Source organism: Hippopotamus amphibius, chromosome 5, assembly GCF_030028045.1.
Source record: "Hippopotamus amphibius kiboko isolate mHipAmp2 chromosome 5, mHipAmp2.hap2, whole genome shotgun sequence".
Classification (NCBI taxonomy): Eukaryota; Metazoa; Chordata; class Mammalia; order Artiodactyla; family Hippopotamidae; genus Hippopotamus; species Hippopotamus amphibius.
This window is the reverse complement of record NC_080190.1, coordinates 51,248,543-51,266,376: the sequence shown is the minus strand read 5'-3', so window position 1 is coordinate 51,266,376 and position 17,834 is coordinate 51,248,543. Positions and strand designations below refer to the sequence as shown.

The following is a 17,834-nucleotide window of genomic DNA, read 5'->3' as shown; positions in this document are numbered from 1 at the left end:
ATGTGATCACAATAGTCTGCTTCTTGAATATTTGGTATGATATCTCCTATATCTGGTGTTTGCTTTGAGTAAAGTCTTTAAACTACTGATAAATTTATTTAATATTTACTGAATGCTATGGACTGAATTGTGCCCTTTCTCCTAAGTTCATATATTGAGCCCTAATCCTTAATGTGACTGCATTTGGATGTTGGGTCTTTAGGGAGGTGATTAAAGTTAAATGAGGTCATAAGTGTTGGGCACTAATCCTATAGGTCTAGCATCCTCATAAGAAAAGGAAGAGACAGCAGAGCCATCCTTCACACAATCACAGTGAAAAGGCAGTGGGGGACACAGAGGGAAGGTGGCCACCTGAAATCCAGGAAGAGAGGTCTCATCAGAAACCAACCCTGCTGACACCTTGATCTTGGACTTCCACTCATTGTTTCTTGAAACACTCTCCTTTCACCTGGGTTCAGTTTCCTTCCTTCTGAAATTCATTCTTTAGTGATTCTTTCACCAAGGTTGTGAGGGTGTTCAACTTAGGCTTTGTACATCGGAAAATATCTCTGTTTCCTGCGCACTCTTGAATAACAGTTCGGTTAGATACAGAATTCTAAGTGGACAGATTATTTTCGAGGTTGTCCTAGAAGTTCTATAATTTCACTAAGGCTGAGTGAGCTGCACATTAGGAATTTGACTTCTCATGTTCATATTCAATGTCTGTTCTGAATCTCACTTTGCCCACCTCAGACTCATCATAATTTTGTTCCTTTACAGTCTCGTCCATATAACAGATGCTCCCAAACCTTTGGGAAAAGCACAGAGCTTTGTCACCTTATGTCCTCACGCCCTCTCCTCTCAGGGCCATCCAGAACAGTTATTGAGTGACTGACCGAACGAACGAAGGAGCAGGGACTCAAGGCTCCCCCTCAGTCCCTCAAGGATTCTCTCTTCCCCTATCTAACCTGCTCCACCGCCTGCTGGGCTCAAACAATGCGACCCATACACCTGGCTGTCTGCCACTGCAAGGATGCTGGTTACCTGAGACTCCACTGCCATGTCCTCTCACCCTCACTATGGGGAAATGTCCTAGGTAGTCCAAGATCTGGCATGAATGAAGTCACTTAGAAGGCATTACCTCCTGTCCCCACCCTTTAGGCCTTGACCTGTCCCACCCCCCATGGGTAGTTAAGTTCCCTGACACCTCTGCATTCTGTGAAGTCACAGAACTCACCCTTATCTGGCACAATGCTGCCATTTCAGAACTGAGGAGGCTCGGGAAAGGCTGAGAGGCCGAGGGTCAACTCCAGTGAAGTCTGGGAGATTCTCAGGGAGCCACAAAGATGGAGCTTGCGTGGCCGCTCAGCCTGGAGGGGGAAAGAAAGTCCAGAGCGCTAATGCGGGTCTCTGGGCAGCGCACGGAGGATTCGCAGCCGCAGGGCACGCAACCCCTGCACTGACCATCAGGCTGTCGCCCGGTCCTGGAGACCCAAGAGGGTAGAAGCCGCAGCGAACAGGGCGAGGGAGCAGCGGCAAGTGCCGCCTCCACCGTGGCGAGGAGTGCCACCTCCAAAGGCAGGTCCGTGCCAGGGTACCCTCCTCAGTCCTGCACCTGCGAGGCGCGGGGCAAGGCCTGAGCCAGCGGGGACGGCGGGCCGGGGTTTGTGGCGAGGGGCTAGCCGGAGGGCCGGGCCCCGCCGAGCAGGCGCGGAGCCGGCGTGCGCTGGTGCGTCCAGATCTGCGGCGGGCGGTGCGGGGGAAGCCGGTCTCCTAGGCGCCCCTTTCTGCGGGTTCAGCCCACTCGCAGGCCCCTCCGCAAGGCCTGCCGGCCCCTAGGGGCGGGGCGACGCCCGATGCCCCGCCCCAGAGGCGGGGGCAGCCTGAGAAGGCGGGGCCCCGCCGGCCCCCAGGGCTCGCGCGCCAAGGTCCGACCCGCGTGTCACGGCCTTGACCTGGAGGCGGCCGGGGCTGCCAGCGCGTTCCCAGTGCCCAGCGCCGCGCGAAAGCCGAGGTGAGACGCGCTGTCCGGCCCCCCGGGACGGGCCCGCGAGTGGGCGTGGGGGTCGGGAGTCATCTCATTTCTCCTGGCCTTTCCCCAGGGCAGGTTCTCAGTCCTGCCTTTAACTGCCGGGTGCTTCTCTTCCCTCTGTCACCAGCTTTCTCCATTGCTCCTTTTTTTTTTTTTTTTTCCTCCCTTGCTACTCCTGTCCCTGCCCTCTCCCTCTGCCTGTGCCTCTGTCTTTTGTCTCCTTGCCTCTTCCTGTATTTTTTCTCTCATTTGTCTCACTTTTTCTTGTCCATCTTTTTATTGCCTGTGTCCCCTGTCCTTCCCTTTCTCTTTTTCTTCTTCTCCTCCTTCTTCTTCTTCTCTCTCTCCCCCTCCCCACTTTGTACCTTTTTCCTTTCCCCCATCAAGAATTCCATCTTGGATTTTTTTTTCCTCCTAGATTGACTTTTTGGGGTGCAATTCTTTTAATTCATCCATCCACCCATTCACTCACCCCGTGCTGCTCCATTATTCTCAGCCAGGGCTTGTGCTGGGCACAGGGTAACAACAATGCGTTTGCCCCAGATCCTCTCTCCAGCAGATTATATCCAAAGATCTGGGCATGTAACCTGTTCAGTGCCTGTTGTGGGAAAAAATACATGAAGGATCAAGTTGTAAATCTCTGAGTTTTCAGGGTGAGTTGAAAGAAATACTTGGCTTTAGAGACAAGGCATTGATTGAATCCTTTTCTTGGCATTTTGCCTTTGGTAATAGACACACACAGCACCAGGAAGCTAAACCTTGCAGGAACATTTAGGGAGCATGGGGGCCCATACCATCTTTCTGTGGAGGCATTGCAAGGCCAGGTTGGTGGGGAGAGTGAGGGTGGGACTCAGAGTGCAGTTGTGGGAAGACAATAGGCCACGGCTTTGCATGTGAAACATTTAGGTGAGAGTTGAAATAAGAAATTAAGTATAAATTTCTAAAGTACATGCTTGTCAATGCTGATCAGTGTGCAGAAATTAGGTTTCATAATTACTGTTGAATGATTCAGACTTTTTATAACAATTATTGTGGCATTGGAAATTAATGTTTTTGTGTACATGAGGTAGGACCACGGTGGAAATGTTTCATTTTCATATCAAAGATTGTCTTAGACACATACTAAGTGAAGAAATATAGAAAAACAAATCTGATTCATTTTTGAGAGATAAAGTAGAAAGTATTATATAACAAAGCAATTTTTTGCTTCTTAAAAATTTAATCTTATCAGAGAGACGATTTCATTATTAGATGATATTTTTATGGCATGTAGAGCTATATGTTCAAACACTCACATAAACGTATATTTTATATATATATATATTAAGTTGTAAAAAGAAAACTTGTTTGGTTTCAAAGCTGCTAATGACTGCCCAACAGTTGAAGCTTTTGGTTCTTATAATTAATTTAACTTGTCCTTTGAGTTTGTTATGATTTTTAGTGATCATTTCAGCTTATTTAACTTTTTGGTTGATATGCAAAAGGAAATATGTCAATAGATAAATCACACAGAATTGGACAAAAATTAAAAATGATGGAAGAGGATTTCAGTGTTTATTGAAAGAAATTTTTTCACACTTTATATCAAAGAATGTTGGACACATTCATAGGTATAAGCATGGCACTTTGATTTGGGAGACTATTCTCTGGATTGAAGAATTAAATTGTCTTTTACATCATTTAATCACTGACTTCCCAAGTATTAGAATTTTGGGAGGGAGGAGGAAAGGGATGCTTTTCCAATGATTTAGAACCGTCATGACTGCTTTGCTTAACAGATTTCTTTTCCAAAAATCTAGGAGGTGACAAGTTTTCTTTAAAGCAGATGATCACATCATTTTTTTTTTTTTTGATTCAGGGCTAAGTCTTCAGCTGCAATGCTTTTAAATTTCTTTTCCTTCTTCAATAGGCTGCATCTCTTCTTCTTTCTAGCCAGTGATGCTATTGTAGAGTCTGGCTGAGCAGTCTGTTATATAAACCATGGACTTTTCCTCTGAAGGCTGTCACTGGAATTGGCTCATGTGGCCAAGTTGTGTTAGGACTATAACTGACCTCACAGTGGGCCTGGGAGCTGGCTACATCCTGGGAATCCTGCATTTGGTTTTGCTTGGACATAGCAGGCATTGCTGCTAGAGAGGTGTAGGCATAGCTGAACGTGGAGCCTTCGAGGGCTGGCTGGAGTCCTCCTCTTCTTTCTCACCTCATGGAGCCATCATCCAGCCTCCAGGAAGGCCTGGACAACTCTGCATTTTTTCATTTTTTCAAAGTTCCAGGGCTAGGAGGATGTCTAGAAAATATGTGTGTTTACTTTTTCAGGAAAACACAGACCTCACAGTCCACATTCAGAAGAGATAGATAGATGATTATCCTTAGAAATCTTCCAAAAAGGCATGAGAAGCATCTCCAGAGTCTGAGGAAACCAAGGAATTGGGGCACAGATTTTTTCTGTTCTCATTTGTTTTCGCTGAAGAGGAAGGCAGCACAGGAAGGCACTGTTGGTATAGATGGTGTCACTAAATAAAACCTAGTTTCTGAGCTTCAGCTTGGGACAGCTGGAGGCTGGCTGGCTGACTTGGGGTGGTGAGTATCTGCAGTCATGTCAGTAACATGCTGTCATTCGGTTGTCTGCAAAGAGTTCTTTCTTTTGTAATTGGAGGGGGAAGGTGGAAACTGCCCAGGCCACTTGGTCACTTTTTAAACACTACTAGGCGCTGGGCCCTGGGGGGCATGAGTAGTGGGAAGGCAGCCCTGAGGTTGTTTCTAACTTTCAGAACGGGTGCAATAATAAATCGATGCTACCTAGCATTTATTGAGCCAGGCTCCTTAGCACTGTAGATATGCTAATCCATTTTATCTTCACAACCACCTGATGAAGTGGGCACCAAGGTGACCCACCATGAGAAGACAGAGGCAGGGAGAAGATCAGCAGCTGGCCCAGGGCCATGTGATTGGTAAGAGCAGAGCTATATTTGATCCAGGCATTCTGACCCTAGAACCCACACACTTAACCTCTATGTGAATGCGAGGCTGGAAGCTTCCTGGGACCGCCTGGTTAGAACATGAACAGAAAGGTAGAATGTGGCCAGTGCTTCTCAGATGAAGGAATGATTGGAGTCTGCAGCCAGTGCCCCAGGAATAGATAATAGACAGAGAAACAAGTGCTTTTACACTATGGGGTGGGTGAGGTGTCATCTCTCAGAAAACTTCCTGTTTTGGTCAGTAGAGTCATGGTTGGTGGCCCAGGAGGGCTGAACTCTGAGGGAGAAGTCTCCCCATTTGTAGGGACAATTGGACATGGTCAGACACCCTGTTGACTTGGGGAGCTCAGCTTCAGAAGGTTGCCAAGATCATCACTTCATCTAAGGGCTGGGAAAAGGTTGGAGAGCCTGGAATTGAAGTCAGGTTCTTTCAATAGGAAGACCACGGTGGGACCACGGTGGTACTGAAGGATGTCCATGTGACTCAGAGGGTTGTCTTGCTGAGCTCGGACTGAAAGGACCAAGAAGAGCCCCTCCTCAGGACACACACAATAGAATGACGGGGGTGAGTAAACAGCATCAGGGAGCGAGAGCCCAGGATGACCTGAGGCTATTGAGGGGCATGGAGGACAGCAAAGGTCCTTTAATACTGGATGGGAGCAAAAGAACAAGGGCTGCATAGAGCCACTGGCTGCCCCAACCACTGGTGTCTGTAGGAGGAGAAAGAGGAGGGCGTAGCTCTGCTTTGCCCAGCGATTATCTGGACAGGGAACCAGCCTCCAGTTGCAAAGAGCGCTGGTAGGTCCACGTAGGAAAGGGGGACAGAGGCAGCCCTGAGCGGCTGTGCATGTGGTCTCCTGACGGAGAACTCACTGTCGAGGGCCAGGAGTGACCTAGAGGTGACCTCACACATCTGCAGAGGTCACCTGAGAGGAACTGGGGACCATGACAGAGGCTCATGTAGCCTGGAGCTGGATGAGGCTCAAAGTCTGATGTTGACACTGGGAAAGAGCCTGCGATCTCTCCACAAGGGGAGGTGAGCATTAGGAGCTGTCAGGGCTCCCCAAGAACAAGCCAGGGCGGATGCCCATCATTTTCCATTTGAAAGATTTCCATCTGCTGATTGTCGTAGACAGAATGGACCAAGGTTAGATGGGGCCCCAGACGGAGTTTGGTAGGACATTCTTTGCACTTGCCTGGGTGACCTTACTCGGCAGTGCTGGTGCATGTGAGAGTGGTGACCCTCAGGGAGGGTGGGCAGCATGCTAAGGTCCCCCGTCATTTCAGTACCTTGGTCTCCTCCTTTTCTTCCTCCTCCTCCTTGTTCTCGTTATCATTATTAAGATTTGGATGGTAGCCTTGACCGAAGTGATTTTGGGTGGCTACAGCAGTTGGCCAGATCTGCAGTAAGCTGGAGCAGCCCAGAGTTTAGCAATATGGCATTTGCAAGTTGGAAATGAACACATTTGGATTGAGACCTGCTACTTTCCTCATGTGGGTGTGGTGAAAACTCCATGAAATAAGCTATGTTAAGCTCTTGGCATGTCTGGCATGTAGACACTTACGTAGTCAATAAATGGTGAATTGCATATTTATATCATGAAGCATCCTGGTAGCAAACATTCCATCCTGAAGTAAGACCACATGTTCCAAATTTTATAGCTGAGAAGGTTGTCCCATCTGTGGCTCAGGGCACTCTGGACAGTTCTGCCAACGGGGCCTATATGGCTGTGGACAAGGTTGCCTGAGCTATGAGGGCAGCGTCGCAGGGCTGTGTATAGTGGGATGAAGGGGTGCAGCTGGAGCAGGGTCAGCAGGGCAGCCTCCTGCCCAGGCGTGGGAAACACATCAGGTGGTGCTAAACTGTCATCTGGAGAACAGTGAGAGACAGCAAGGGAAAGGGGGAGTTTGTGTGAGGGTGTGTGTGCATTTGAGTGTGTGATGGTACGTGTATGTGTTTGAGGGTATGTGGATGTATGTGACTGTATGTGAGTGTGTACATGTGAGTGTATGTATGTATGAGTGTGTGTATGTGAGATTATAAGTGTGTATGTGTTGTGAATGTGTGTGTATGTGAGGGTGGTACGAGTGTGCCTGGGTATGTGTGTGTCTTTGTGAGCTCATGGAAGCTCAGCAACAGGACTTCAGCAGACCAGTTATTCTTTGCCAAAAGGGGAGAAGTGGCTTCGTGCTAGCTGGAGTCATATGCTGGTATATCTGCAAAGGACTGTGGAGAAATTTAGCCTAACCCCAGCTTATTGATGGGAAATGGAGGCAGAGAGAGGTGGGGTGGTCCGCTCAGGGTCACTCGGTGGACTCATGTGGCCACCTCTGCATCTTCAAGAAACATTGGCCGGCACTAATCTCTGATGTCAATGGCATCCCTTTTGAGGACTAGGCTCGGATGCCCCTGGTGCCCCTTCTTGTAAGTCCTTTCAGGATGACAAAGCACAAGACCAGGGTCACACAGGAGTGGGCTGAAGGGTAGGGCTGGTGTATGTTTCCCAGGAACTGTTGAAAGCTCAGCGGTTAGGCAAAGAATCTGACTTTTTGATGGGGTGAAAGCTTGGGGGAAGCTGGAGACAAGGCAGGAAAAGGAGACCTAAACCATCAAAGTGCCCTCATGTGGTGTTTGGGTCACATGGTTGACTTGGTGTTCACGTCTGGGGCCTCTGGGAGGGTGACATGGCCAGTGCAACCAAAGCAGGCTTTGGGGACACACATCTGTGTTTCAGTCCCAGCTGTGCCTCATCCTTGCAGGTGACATCGCGCAGGATGTTTAGTATTGCAGGACCTGGGTCCTCCTCATCTGTGAAAGAGGGTGATGACCCTCCAGGTGTACTGAAGATGGAAGGAAGTGACATATGCAAAACGTGTGTCACAGACTCCTGTTGCCAAGCTAGTGAGAAGGAGGGCAGGTACCTGTGCTTCCTTTTACAGGAGGGGCAGGAGCAGGGCAGGAGCAGGGCAAGAGGAAGGAGCTGAGTTGAATCCAAGTGATGTCCCTGTGAGGAAGGACCTGAACTGCTCACTCCTCATGGTCTTCCTGGGCTCAGGATACCTACTTCTTAATAATGAAAACTCAGAACACTCAGTGGGGTGTGGTCCAGCAAACCTCTCATAAGCTGAGGGTGAGGGGGCACATGAGGATGGGGGTCTCAAGCTTCAAGAACTTGCTGGTGGAGCTGATCAGGGAAGGGCAGGGATGAATGTCTCCCCAGCAGGGCTGATGGCTCCCTCTCCTCCTGGGTGCCACCCTCACATATGGCCATCGTGTGCCTCCCCTGCAGCCATGAGCACCTCGAGGGCAAAGCAGAGGCTGGTTCCCCTGTTAATGCCCAGCAGGTTGCCACAAGAGGACATTTGATAGTTGACAGGTGAGCAGAGGAGAAGCAAGTGGGTGAATGTGTGAAGAACAAGTGTGGTCACTTCAGGAGAGTGGAGAGGGGAAACCCACACTTGTTTCAGGGGCAGGCGCTGGTGGAGAGGTGGCTGACCCCAGGTGTGGCAGGAGGGACCAGGAACAGCTGCAGACCCAACCTGCCATGGCTGGGTGTTATCGTCCAGCTTTTACCCTCTGGTCACCTGTGCTGCAGGAGCTCCTGTCTCCAAATATTTGAAGTGTCCTGGCATTTCTATTGATTTGGGAGAAAATTAGCATACTGAGAAGCAAGGAACAAAAGCTGCTATAAATCAGGGTGCAAATATGTTAGAGTTGTCAACCAAGTCAGAACTGACTGGTGGAAGCCTTGTGTCACTGTTAAGACAGCAGTTGCTGCTTGGATGCTAACAGATGCGGGGCACTATTGCACCTGGCCTCTAGGTGGCAGCATAGTGCACTGTGGGCCTCCCTCCCTGATGTACTGGGGCAGAAAGGATTGTGCTCTGAGTCAGGGTGAGATACTCTGAGTCAGCTGCGTCTGTAGTAGTCAGGGTTCTTCAGATGCAAAGGACAAAAATGGTCTCTGGCCAAATTAGCCAAGAAGATTAATTAGAAGGGCTGCTTGTCTAACATCACACAACTGAGGACTGGCAGAGCCTGGACTCACATGGACCCTTGTCTGCCCCAAGTTCATGCTCCTATCAGCACTTGACCTGCGACACCAAGGTCCCAGGTGGAGAAGGCTTTCTATAAGTTCCTACAGACTGCATGCTCCAGTATGTCCCTGAGTGAAGAGCACACTTCTCACTGCCTGTTGCTTCCTCTCTCTGCAGAGCCCTGTGGTCCAAGTGTGCCGGCCCAGGCACCAGGAGAGCCCTTCAATCTCACGGCCCCTCCCCAGGCCAAGCTCTCCAGAAGCTCCAGAGACTGACAGCTGCCGGAGCATCCACCTTGCTGAGCTGGCCCAAGCCCTGCCGTGCCCATGGCTGCCGGGAAGGGAGCTCTGTGGAGCTCTTCAGCTGAAAACAGATGGCGGCTAAGTGAACCTGAGCAGGGCCGGGTCCGCAAGCCGGTGCTGCTGGAGAAAACGAACCACCTGGTCTCTGAGGCTGTCCCAGGCAGCGGTGGCCGGGATGAGGCCTGTGCTGAGATGGGGCTGTCAGCAGCGCCGGGCAAGCTCAGGCTGGGAAAGCTGATGCCCCGGAAGGCTTGCTGGGAACAGGGGCAGAGCGCCTTCACGGAGGTGCCTCGACTCAGGAAGAGGCTTGGGGGTGGGCAGGCCCAGGAGAGGGAGCACAGTGGCCCTGCAGAACAGCCTGGCCCCCAGCAGCTGACCCTCGACATTCCCAGGGACCCAGCTGGGAGCACCTGCTTCTCTGTGTGGTCCAGTGGAGCCCGCGGGGAGCAGAGAAGTGCCTTTAGCAAGCCAACCAGGGGTCCGGCAGAGAGACCAGGTCCAGCCTCTGTTTTCCAGGCAGGTGGATCTGCAGACGTGCTGGGGGAGCTGCTGGGACTCATCAACACGGTCAGTGTCACTTGCTGGGGTCGACTTTCCAACTCCAAGCTTTTGGCGGGTGATTTCTGGAACCTGCAAACAGTACCACCAAATGCTCCTCTCTGCGGCACTTTCGTGGGTGCCCCCACACTGTGGCTGACGCACACCACGGCCCAGGTTCCCACGCCCCCATCGTCCTCCTGCACCGCCTCTTGGGCCCTGCTGCCCCCCACGCTCACCTCCCTGGGCCTGTCCACCCAGAACTGGTGCGCCAAATGCAACCTCTCCTTCCGCTTGACCTCCGACCTGGTCTTCCACATGCGGTCCCACCGCAAAAAGGAGCATGCAGGGCCTGACCTACAGTCTAAGAGGCTGAGAGAAGAGGCCCACACGTGCCCCATTTGCCATGAGTACTTTCGTGAGCGCCACCATCTCTCCCGGCACATGACTTCTCACAGTTAACAGGTGGTTTGGAACAAGCGTATCCAGCGCTTAGCTGTGAGGCTGAGATGGCTCACTGGGCCTTCCTCTGAAAAGGCTGGTTGTGGTTGTCCACAGGGCCGTCTCCTTGGGCATTTGAGGATGAACAGCTCAGCCATAATTGGAAAAAGACAACCAGCCCCCATGATGTGTTTTAAAGGAAAGAAAGTATGAAATGATGCACTTTGCTAATCACAGAGTATGGTGACAGACGCCAAGTGTTTCTGACACTTTCAGGAGCGGGAGATCTGCTCCTGTCACCATAACTTCTGCTCCATATGGAAGCAAGTTTGGCACACAGCAAGGGCTTTGGAGGCAGACAGACCTGGATTGGGATCCTGGCCCTTTCACATACTAGTCCTGAGCTTGGGCAAATAGCTCTGAGTCTCAGCTTTCTTATCTGTAAAATGGAGATAGTGACACCTGTGTCTGAGGGATGTTATCAGGGTTGTGTGGGAAGATGGGCGGGAAATGGCCAGCATGTGCCTGGCAGCGTCATCACTGAGTATATGGCACTATTATCATGGTCCAGGTTAGACAACTATTGTTAAGTGACGAAATTACAGTGGCAAACAATGCGGAGCCCCTGTTTCTCAGTCATGTGTCTGTGGGTTGGCTGGGCTTGGGCTGGGCTTGGCTGCTCTTGGCTCCAAGGTTGCTTTTTCTCTCGAGACTGATGGGCTACCGCATCATGCTTCTGTCATGTATGCCAAGAGCACAGTAGGATAAGTCCAAATACACAAGCACATCTCAAGCCTCTGCTTGGGTCACTTCCACTAACGTCCCCTTGGCCAATGCAAGTCCATGGCCAAGCCCAGAGTTAAGGGGTGAGGTGTGCTTGTGGCCAACAGGGAAGTCGTGAGTGAGTGTATAATCCTATAGGGTCCAGAGGAATTGGGACCAATGATTCAACCAACATTCGGTCCACCATTCTTCACATTCTGCATATGTGAAAATGGGAAAATGAAACACATGCATGCGCACACACGTGTACACACACACCCACACACACACCCCTAGCTCTCGGGAAGTGGGCACGCATAAAACCTTAGGGCTTGAAGTGTTGTGAGGCCTGGGAGAGTTCTGGGTACCGTTTATTACCTGATGCTTGTGGAATTGCAGTAGCTGTGCTGTTTATCCACGTTTGTCCTTCTTCCTAACAATGCAAACCTCAGGTCATAAACTCTGCTGTAACACAAGCCGGTTTGTGTGAAAGCCATTTGTGGGAATTTCTTTCGAGTCGGTGCAGTTCTTTTGGCTGGTTTCCACCTCACTTTCAAGATTTGTTCATTTGACCTGCAGTTTCCAACTTCTCTGTTGGGGCCTTGATCACAGAGCTCAGGCTTGCGGATGGGAAGGAGCTGCTGGGGGCCTCAGCCAGCAGCCAGCCAGCCATCCAAACACTCCCAGACTCTGCCTCTTCTCTCCGTCTCCACGGCTGGCTCCCACCATGCCCGAGGCAGCCGCGTGTCCCATCCGGCCCAGCCACCCTGTCCCTCTCTCTCCCACTTCCCCTACCTACACCCACCCTCCCATCCATTCTCCACAGCCAGCCCTATATTTATTCATTTCTTGGCCTCCCTGGGCACCCATGCTGTGTCAGATTGTGTTGCTAGGCCCTGGTGGGGGCACAGTGAGTTCAACCCATGATCCTTGTTCGGCGTGTGAGATGATTAGGGTGCAGTGTGACAGATGCAGAACAGAGGCCTGTGCTGGGGCACTGGGCACATTGGGGGGGTGCATGCCCAACTCAGACCTGTGGGTACGGGAAGTGGGTACCCCTGGAGGCCTCCTGAAGGTTGGTGGTGTGAGCTGAGCCTCAGAGTCCAGCAGAAGCTGGTGATTCAGACAGGGAGGGCAGTGCTGGGGAGAAGATGGTCCTGTGCTGCAGGTGTCTGCGGCTGCTGCAAAGCCCAGGTGGGGAGGACTGAGTGGGGAGGTGGGCCTCTGAGATGGAGACGTGGGAAGGCATTGAAGGAAAAGAGTTTAGACCAGGGCCCTGGAGGGCCGGCTCCAAGAAGCCCTTCCAGGGGACCTCTGGCTGCAGCAGGAAAGGTGGGCAGAAGGAGAGGAGATGGACCCCCTGAGCCATTTCCTCTGCATCTGGAAGGAAGCAGAATTGCTTCCCAGAGGCACTGAGGAAGCACCCCCTTTTCTACAGAGAGGCTTAGAGGCCCCATCCTCCATGAAGGAGGTGAGGAGCCCTCAGGCTGGGCCCCTTTGGGAGCTGTGCCCACAGTGAGGCTGTGCCCAGAAGGCGGCTGAAGCTTCGAGAAGCCTCCCTCTCCTGCTGTCCCACGTGGGGCAGGAAAGGGCACCTCATAGGATTTGAACCTGAGACTCCACACTCTATACTGATGTACATTATGTCATTTAATCTGCATGATATCCCAGGGAGGTAGATATTTAATTCCCATTTTACTGCAGAAGAAACTGAACTCCAAGAGGTCCACTGACTTTCCTAAGACCGTGGGTTCCAGAGAAGCAGTACAAGAATAAGACCCCAGCACTGCCCCATTTGTGCTCCCATCCTTCCCAGCCTGCCATACGTCTGCTCAGCCCAGCCGGGTTACATGGCATCGTGGGGACGGTTGAAAAGCTGGGCCTTAGGACCAGGCATTGACTCCCTGTCTAAAATTTCACCTTGCACCCTGCCTGCCACCCTGCATTTTCCATTGCCCTTGAGCACTTTTCACAATCTTGCATACCATTTTTATGGAATTATCTTGTGTCCCATCACTAGAATATAAGTTCTGTAAGGAATTTCTGCTGTTTTGTCCACTACTAGAACAATGTAGCTGGAACAATGTAGGCAAGTAGCAAGTGTTCAGCAGACCTTTGTTGAAGGAATGAATGAGATGCCTGGTTCTGGCCTCACCCCAGCTTCGCACAAGGGTTCTGACATCTGTTAAACTGTATGCACAGCTGTCCTCCTCTGGCTTGTTGGATTGCTTCATAATTTCTTTGAAATCAGTTTGACAGGTGTGTACTGTAATACAATAGCAGTGACCACTGAGGTCCACGATGAGCTGATGTGTAAAGTGATGCAGGGCAAGAGGTGGTGAGGTCAAGGCTAGGACCCCTGAGATGTCTAGACCAGTCTGTCTTCCCTGGCCCTGCCACAATCCTCTGGGAAGCTCAGCTATGGCTGCAAACAGGATTATTGCTAATAGTGACTACGTCATTTGTAAGCAAGAGAGATATTTTGAAAAAAATCAAATAAGGTTAATTTAATTTTACGAAGAGGCACAAGAAAACATCTCTTCCCAATTCAGCTTTTTAAGATGGAGTTCATTTTGGTAAAAATTGATGTAGATGCAAGTTGCTTTGCAACCATTCAAACTGACAGACTCCAAGATGACTTATGAAGGTGAAGACTTACAGTTTATTAATGTGGCAGTTCCTTCTTGTCTCCAGGCTGGGTTCCCAAAGTCCCCATGGCAGTTGAAGGCTGTCTCGTCCCTTTTCTCTCCTGCCCTCCTGTCTACTGGCGAGCAGTCACTTTTAATCTTGACTTTACCCACGCTCTGTCTGCCACCTTCCATCCCAGTTAAGAGTTGGCGGGTGATGTTGCCACAGAACATCACATCAGTAGGTATGAATTTTACTCAACAATTCTGGGGTAAGAATTGCCACATTCCTTAAATTCTCTATACATAATTTAATCTGTTCTGCGCCCTAATCCTATTCTGGTAGGACAGGCGGTCTGTCTTTTTAAAACCCCCCTCCTGTCTCTCCAGTTTGCAGAAAGTTCTCCAGCACCTCCCACCTAAGAATACCCTCTCTTAGCATCAAGCAATGTCCCCATGCTGTGTTGGTGTCTTTGCCTCTATTCTCCAACGTGCTTTGGATCTTCTCCCAGGATCTCGGCCCTGGTGGTTTTCTGGCAATGCTGCCATTAGGCAGGTAACACAGGAGCCAATAAACAGAAAGTCTTGGCTTGCTTTTTGGACAATGGGAGGGAAAATACCTATAGTGCCTGGAAGAATGGCAAATTATTCATATATCTTATATGCTCTCCCAAGCAGCAGCCCTTTAATTAAGATTTCTAAAAGTCCCCCAAATGTGCTAATGAGGCTAAAATAAGGCATTCGGAATTCAGATCCATTTGAGTTCTCAATTTTAACCAAGATTTGCTTTACTTTCTGCTTTTATCTGGAAGAGAAAGAAAACCTTAAAAAGGCCAGGGTCCTAGATTGCCACTTCTGGCCAATTCCTGAATCTTAGACCAGGGATTCTGCTGAAATGACTATATAATTAGGTTAATGAAAGTGAGTGAAGCCCACTGGGCTTGGGGGGAGTGGAGGGAAGAGGAGGTAGGGGAGGCCCAGACACCTGGAGCGCATGTGTCCTGGGTGAATGCTCCTTAGCGCCAGGCTGAACACAGGCATCAAGAGAGGCCACAAATCAGGACAGTATGTGGAATAGTTATCATTTGTTCAGTTGTCTCTAAAAAACTGATGGCCCAAATGGCATGGACTTAAGGAAACACGTTACTGGTGGTGGTGTGGGGAGGGGCAGGAACCACCAGCTGGAGACCCCTAACTCTATTATGCTCCCAGCCTTTGAAGCAGCGGGGCGCTGGGCCTGGCCCTGCTGACCTCACAGTATCGCCCTATTCCTCTGGGCACAGGGAGGGAACCCTGCAGAGGGGTGAGAGTCAGCAGGAGTTGTTCCAAGGTGAGCTTCTTATCCTTTCTTTCCTTGGATGGTGCTGGTGCCCCCTGGTGGCAGCAGCCCTCCCCTGCAGGCCACTTCTCTTCAGAGAAGGGGTTTTATAAACCCTGCCTATATGTATAATTTTGTTTTTGTTTTTTTGTAGTAGAAGTCATGTGGGAGGTTTAAAGATCATGTAGTAAGATATGAAACCCATAGAATAAAGCTTTTAGTTGAAAAACAAATTATTCTCCAATGTGTTTTGATTTGTGCTACATCCTAGAAAAGAAGAATTTTGGGGAAGCAATTTTTTTTTTAATATATATTTTTTTAATTTTTTTTGGGGTACACCAAGTTCAATCATCTGTTTTTATACACATATCCCCGTATTCCCTCCCTTTGGGTAAGCAATTTTGAATGGGGGTTGGGGAGGCAGTGACTTCTGGAAGGAGGGTTGCTGTTCTTTAAATTTAACTTTTTCTTCTCCAGCCATCTTATGTTTTCCTGGAGCAGGAGAAAGGAGGCCAGTGGCCTCTGATACCCTTGCTATTCTAAGCTGCTTGGATTAGGAGGCTATTTTCACTGCCAGGCACCCTGATCTGCTAGGTAGCAAGGAAGTCCTTAGGCCAGGTGTCAGCTAATCCTATAGAAACCAGTAGGTGCGAGATGGGTGCTCTCTAGTGGGGACCTTGGAGCCAGATTTCCTTGCCCCAAACTGTGATTCAGGCTGCATCCTTTTTCTTTCTGAGCTGTAGCCTCTCATTGCATTAAAGCTGTGTGGGTAGCCATGACCCTCACTGACACACAAACGTGGCCATCTGTTTCGTGTTGGGCTGTTTGGCAGAATAGGGCATACAGGAAGCAGGAGGGTGAGTGAGATGGGAGAAGAGCTGGGGTCCTACACTCTGGTGCTCCAGTGTGGTGCCTGGGGGCTGGGTCAAGTCTCCAGCAATGATCCTGATGGTGAAGGTCCAGCCTGTCTGTGGCTGGGGATACCTTGGGAGAGGGGGTGGATAGCCTGGTCCAGCCCCTCTCACGGCACATCAGTGGGTACCTTGAGAGGTCCTCAAGCAGGGGGAGATGTGAGAAAGTTGCATGGCAGCGCAGTGGCCCTGGCTGCAGGCTGGGACACAGAAATGGGATAGGAGGCTGTGATGGGGATTTAGGCACCAAGCCAGGACCTCAAGACAAGGGAGAGGGAATGGACAGTGCAGTTCATTATAAGAAAACAAAGTCTGATGTTGGCTGAAGCAGAAAAGGATGTCTTCAGGGGGCCCAGGGCTGCACCCAGTGTTGGGTGGGCAAGCTGGCAGCCCAGGCTGAACAGTGGGCAGAAGCAAGGAGCTACTCAACAGGACCTCAGCTGTGGTCAGGCAGGGGAACCGCCTCTGGAGGGCGCTGCTGCCACCCCTGATAGTCAGGGCATGGCCCTGCTGCCCTGCACACTGGGCATCTGGCCATTGCTGCTGCCCAGCTCCCCTGGGTCACTGCTCCAGGAAAACAAAAAACAAAACAAAACCATCCTGCACAAGGGCCTCTGACTGGCCCAGGCAGGACCACATACCCATACCCTACTGCCAAGGAGGTGAAAAAGTGAGCTTCCAGGGCTTCCAGTCTCGTGGTGGGAGAATGGTAACAGCTGGCATTGGCTGAGCACGAGATTAACTCATTCAATCTACACAGCCCCAAAGGTGCTATTTTCTTGCCCATCACATGGATGAAGAAACTGAGGCATAGAGATGTGAAGCAAGTTGCCCAGAGTCACACAGCTGGGAAATGGGCAGAACTGGCCTTCCCACCTGGGCAGGCTCAAGCCAGAACCTGGGATCCTAACAACCTCTCTGCTTCTGAGGGAGCCTGTTTCCCACAGGTTCATATAGAGCAATTCTCTAAACATTCAAAGGGGTCGCAAATGCTGGTGGCCTGAAGGAGGGAAACATCCACTGTGCTAGTGACCTCCAGTGAATAACTGATCTGTCTGAGGCTCAGAGGCGGAGCTGACTCCGGTGGAACTGGTAATAACGGACGTCCATGTGGTGAAGATCAGAGGAGAGAACTATGTGTGGTACCCACCCTAGGAGCTGTTCCACCCCTTCCCCTGTTTAAGCCCCACCAGGATCTTTGCCATCTGCTGTGCCTATGGGACACCTTCAACAAAATAAGCTGTAGTAAATGCCAGTGGTGCAAATCCAGGAAATCCAAATAATGTGAAAGGAAACCCATAAAAAAAAATGAACAACCACTAATGATCACTAAGGTATGGACAGTGACTCAGTTATAGAATTTATTTCATCTTATTTGTTATATTTTTGGAATAGTGGCTGCTGCACTTGAAAATAATGATATATGCTAATTATAAGGATGTACGAAAAAGAGAAAGTATAAAGAAGAAAGTTAAAATATCACCCAAATACTACCATATAGGAGAAACCATTGTTTGTTTTAGGTAATCCTCAGATAGCTCTCTCTGTCTCTGTCTCTGTCTCTGTCTGTCTGTCTCTCTCTCTCTATATATATATATATCTGTGTGTGTGTATGTGTGTGTGTGGGGGGGGGGGCGAAGAGGGAGGCGAGAGATTCCTAGAGTGCAAGTATAAGGTGGTCACCCATTTGTCTGGATAGCAGTAGGTCTAATGAAGAAAAAGGTAAGATCACAGTATATATGATATTACTAAAATTCGATCGTGCCCTGAATCTTACTTGAATTTAGCAGGAGGAAAAGGAGCTGGAGTGAAATCTTGCCTTCCATCAGGGCTTTCCTGTTTAGACAGGATTGGTTAGAGGTCTTCTAGTGGAGAAGCTCCTAGGGATGGTGGTGGCCCAGATTCCCCA

At 50.1% G+C, this 17,834-nt stretch overlaps 1 protein-coding gene across 29 annotated transcripts in view; it reads left to right on the top strand.

Moving 5' to 3' along the window:
• Nucleotides 1-17,834, top strand: part of ZNF488 (zinc finger protein 488) — a 176,330-nt gene that overhangs the window by 144,888 nt on the left and 13,608 nt on the right. For 25 of the 29 annotated variants that reach the window (XM_057734040.1, XM_057734041.1, XM_057734069.1 and 22 more), the window contains 2 exons: nucleotides 5,427-5,554; nucleotides 9,205-17,259. In XM_057734040.1, the coding sequence (XP_057590023.1) occupies nucleotides 9,354-10,328 (975 nt within the window). In that variant the 5' untranslated portion in view covers nucleotides 5,427-5,554; nucleotides 9,205-9,353 and the 3' untranslated portion in view covers nucleotides 10,329-17,259. Of the gene's footprint in view, nucleotides 1-1,879; nucleotides 1,994-5,426; nucleotides 5,555-9,204; nucleotides 17,260-17,834 lie in introns of those variants that run through there. The other 4 variants (XM_057734060.1, XM_057734052.1, XM_057734042.1 and 1 more) reach the window with 2 other exon arrangements.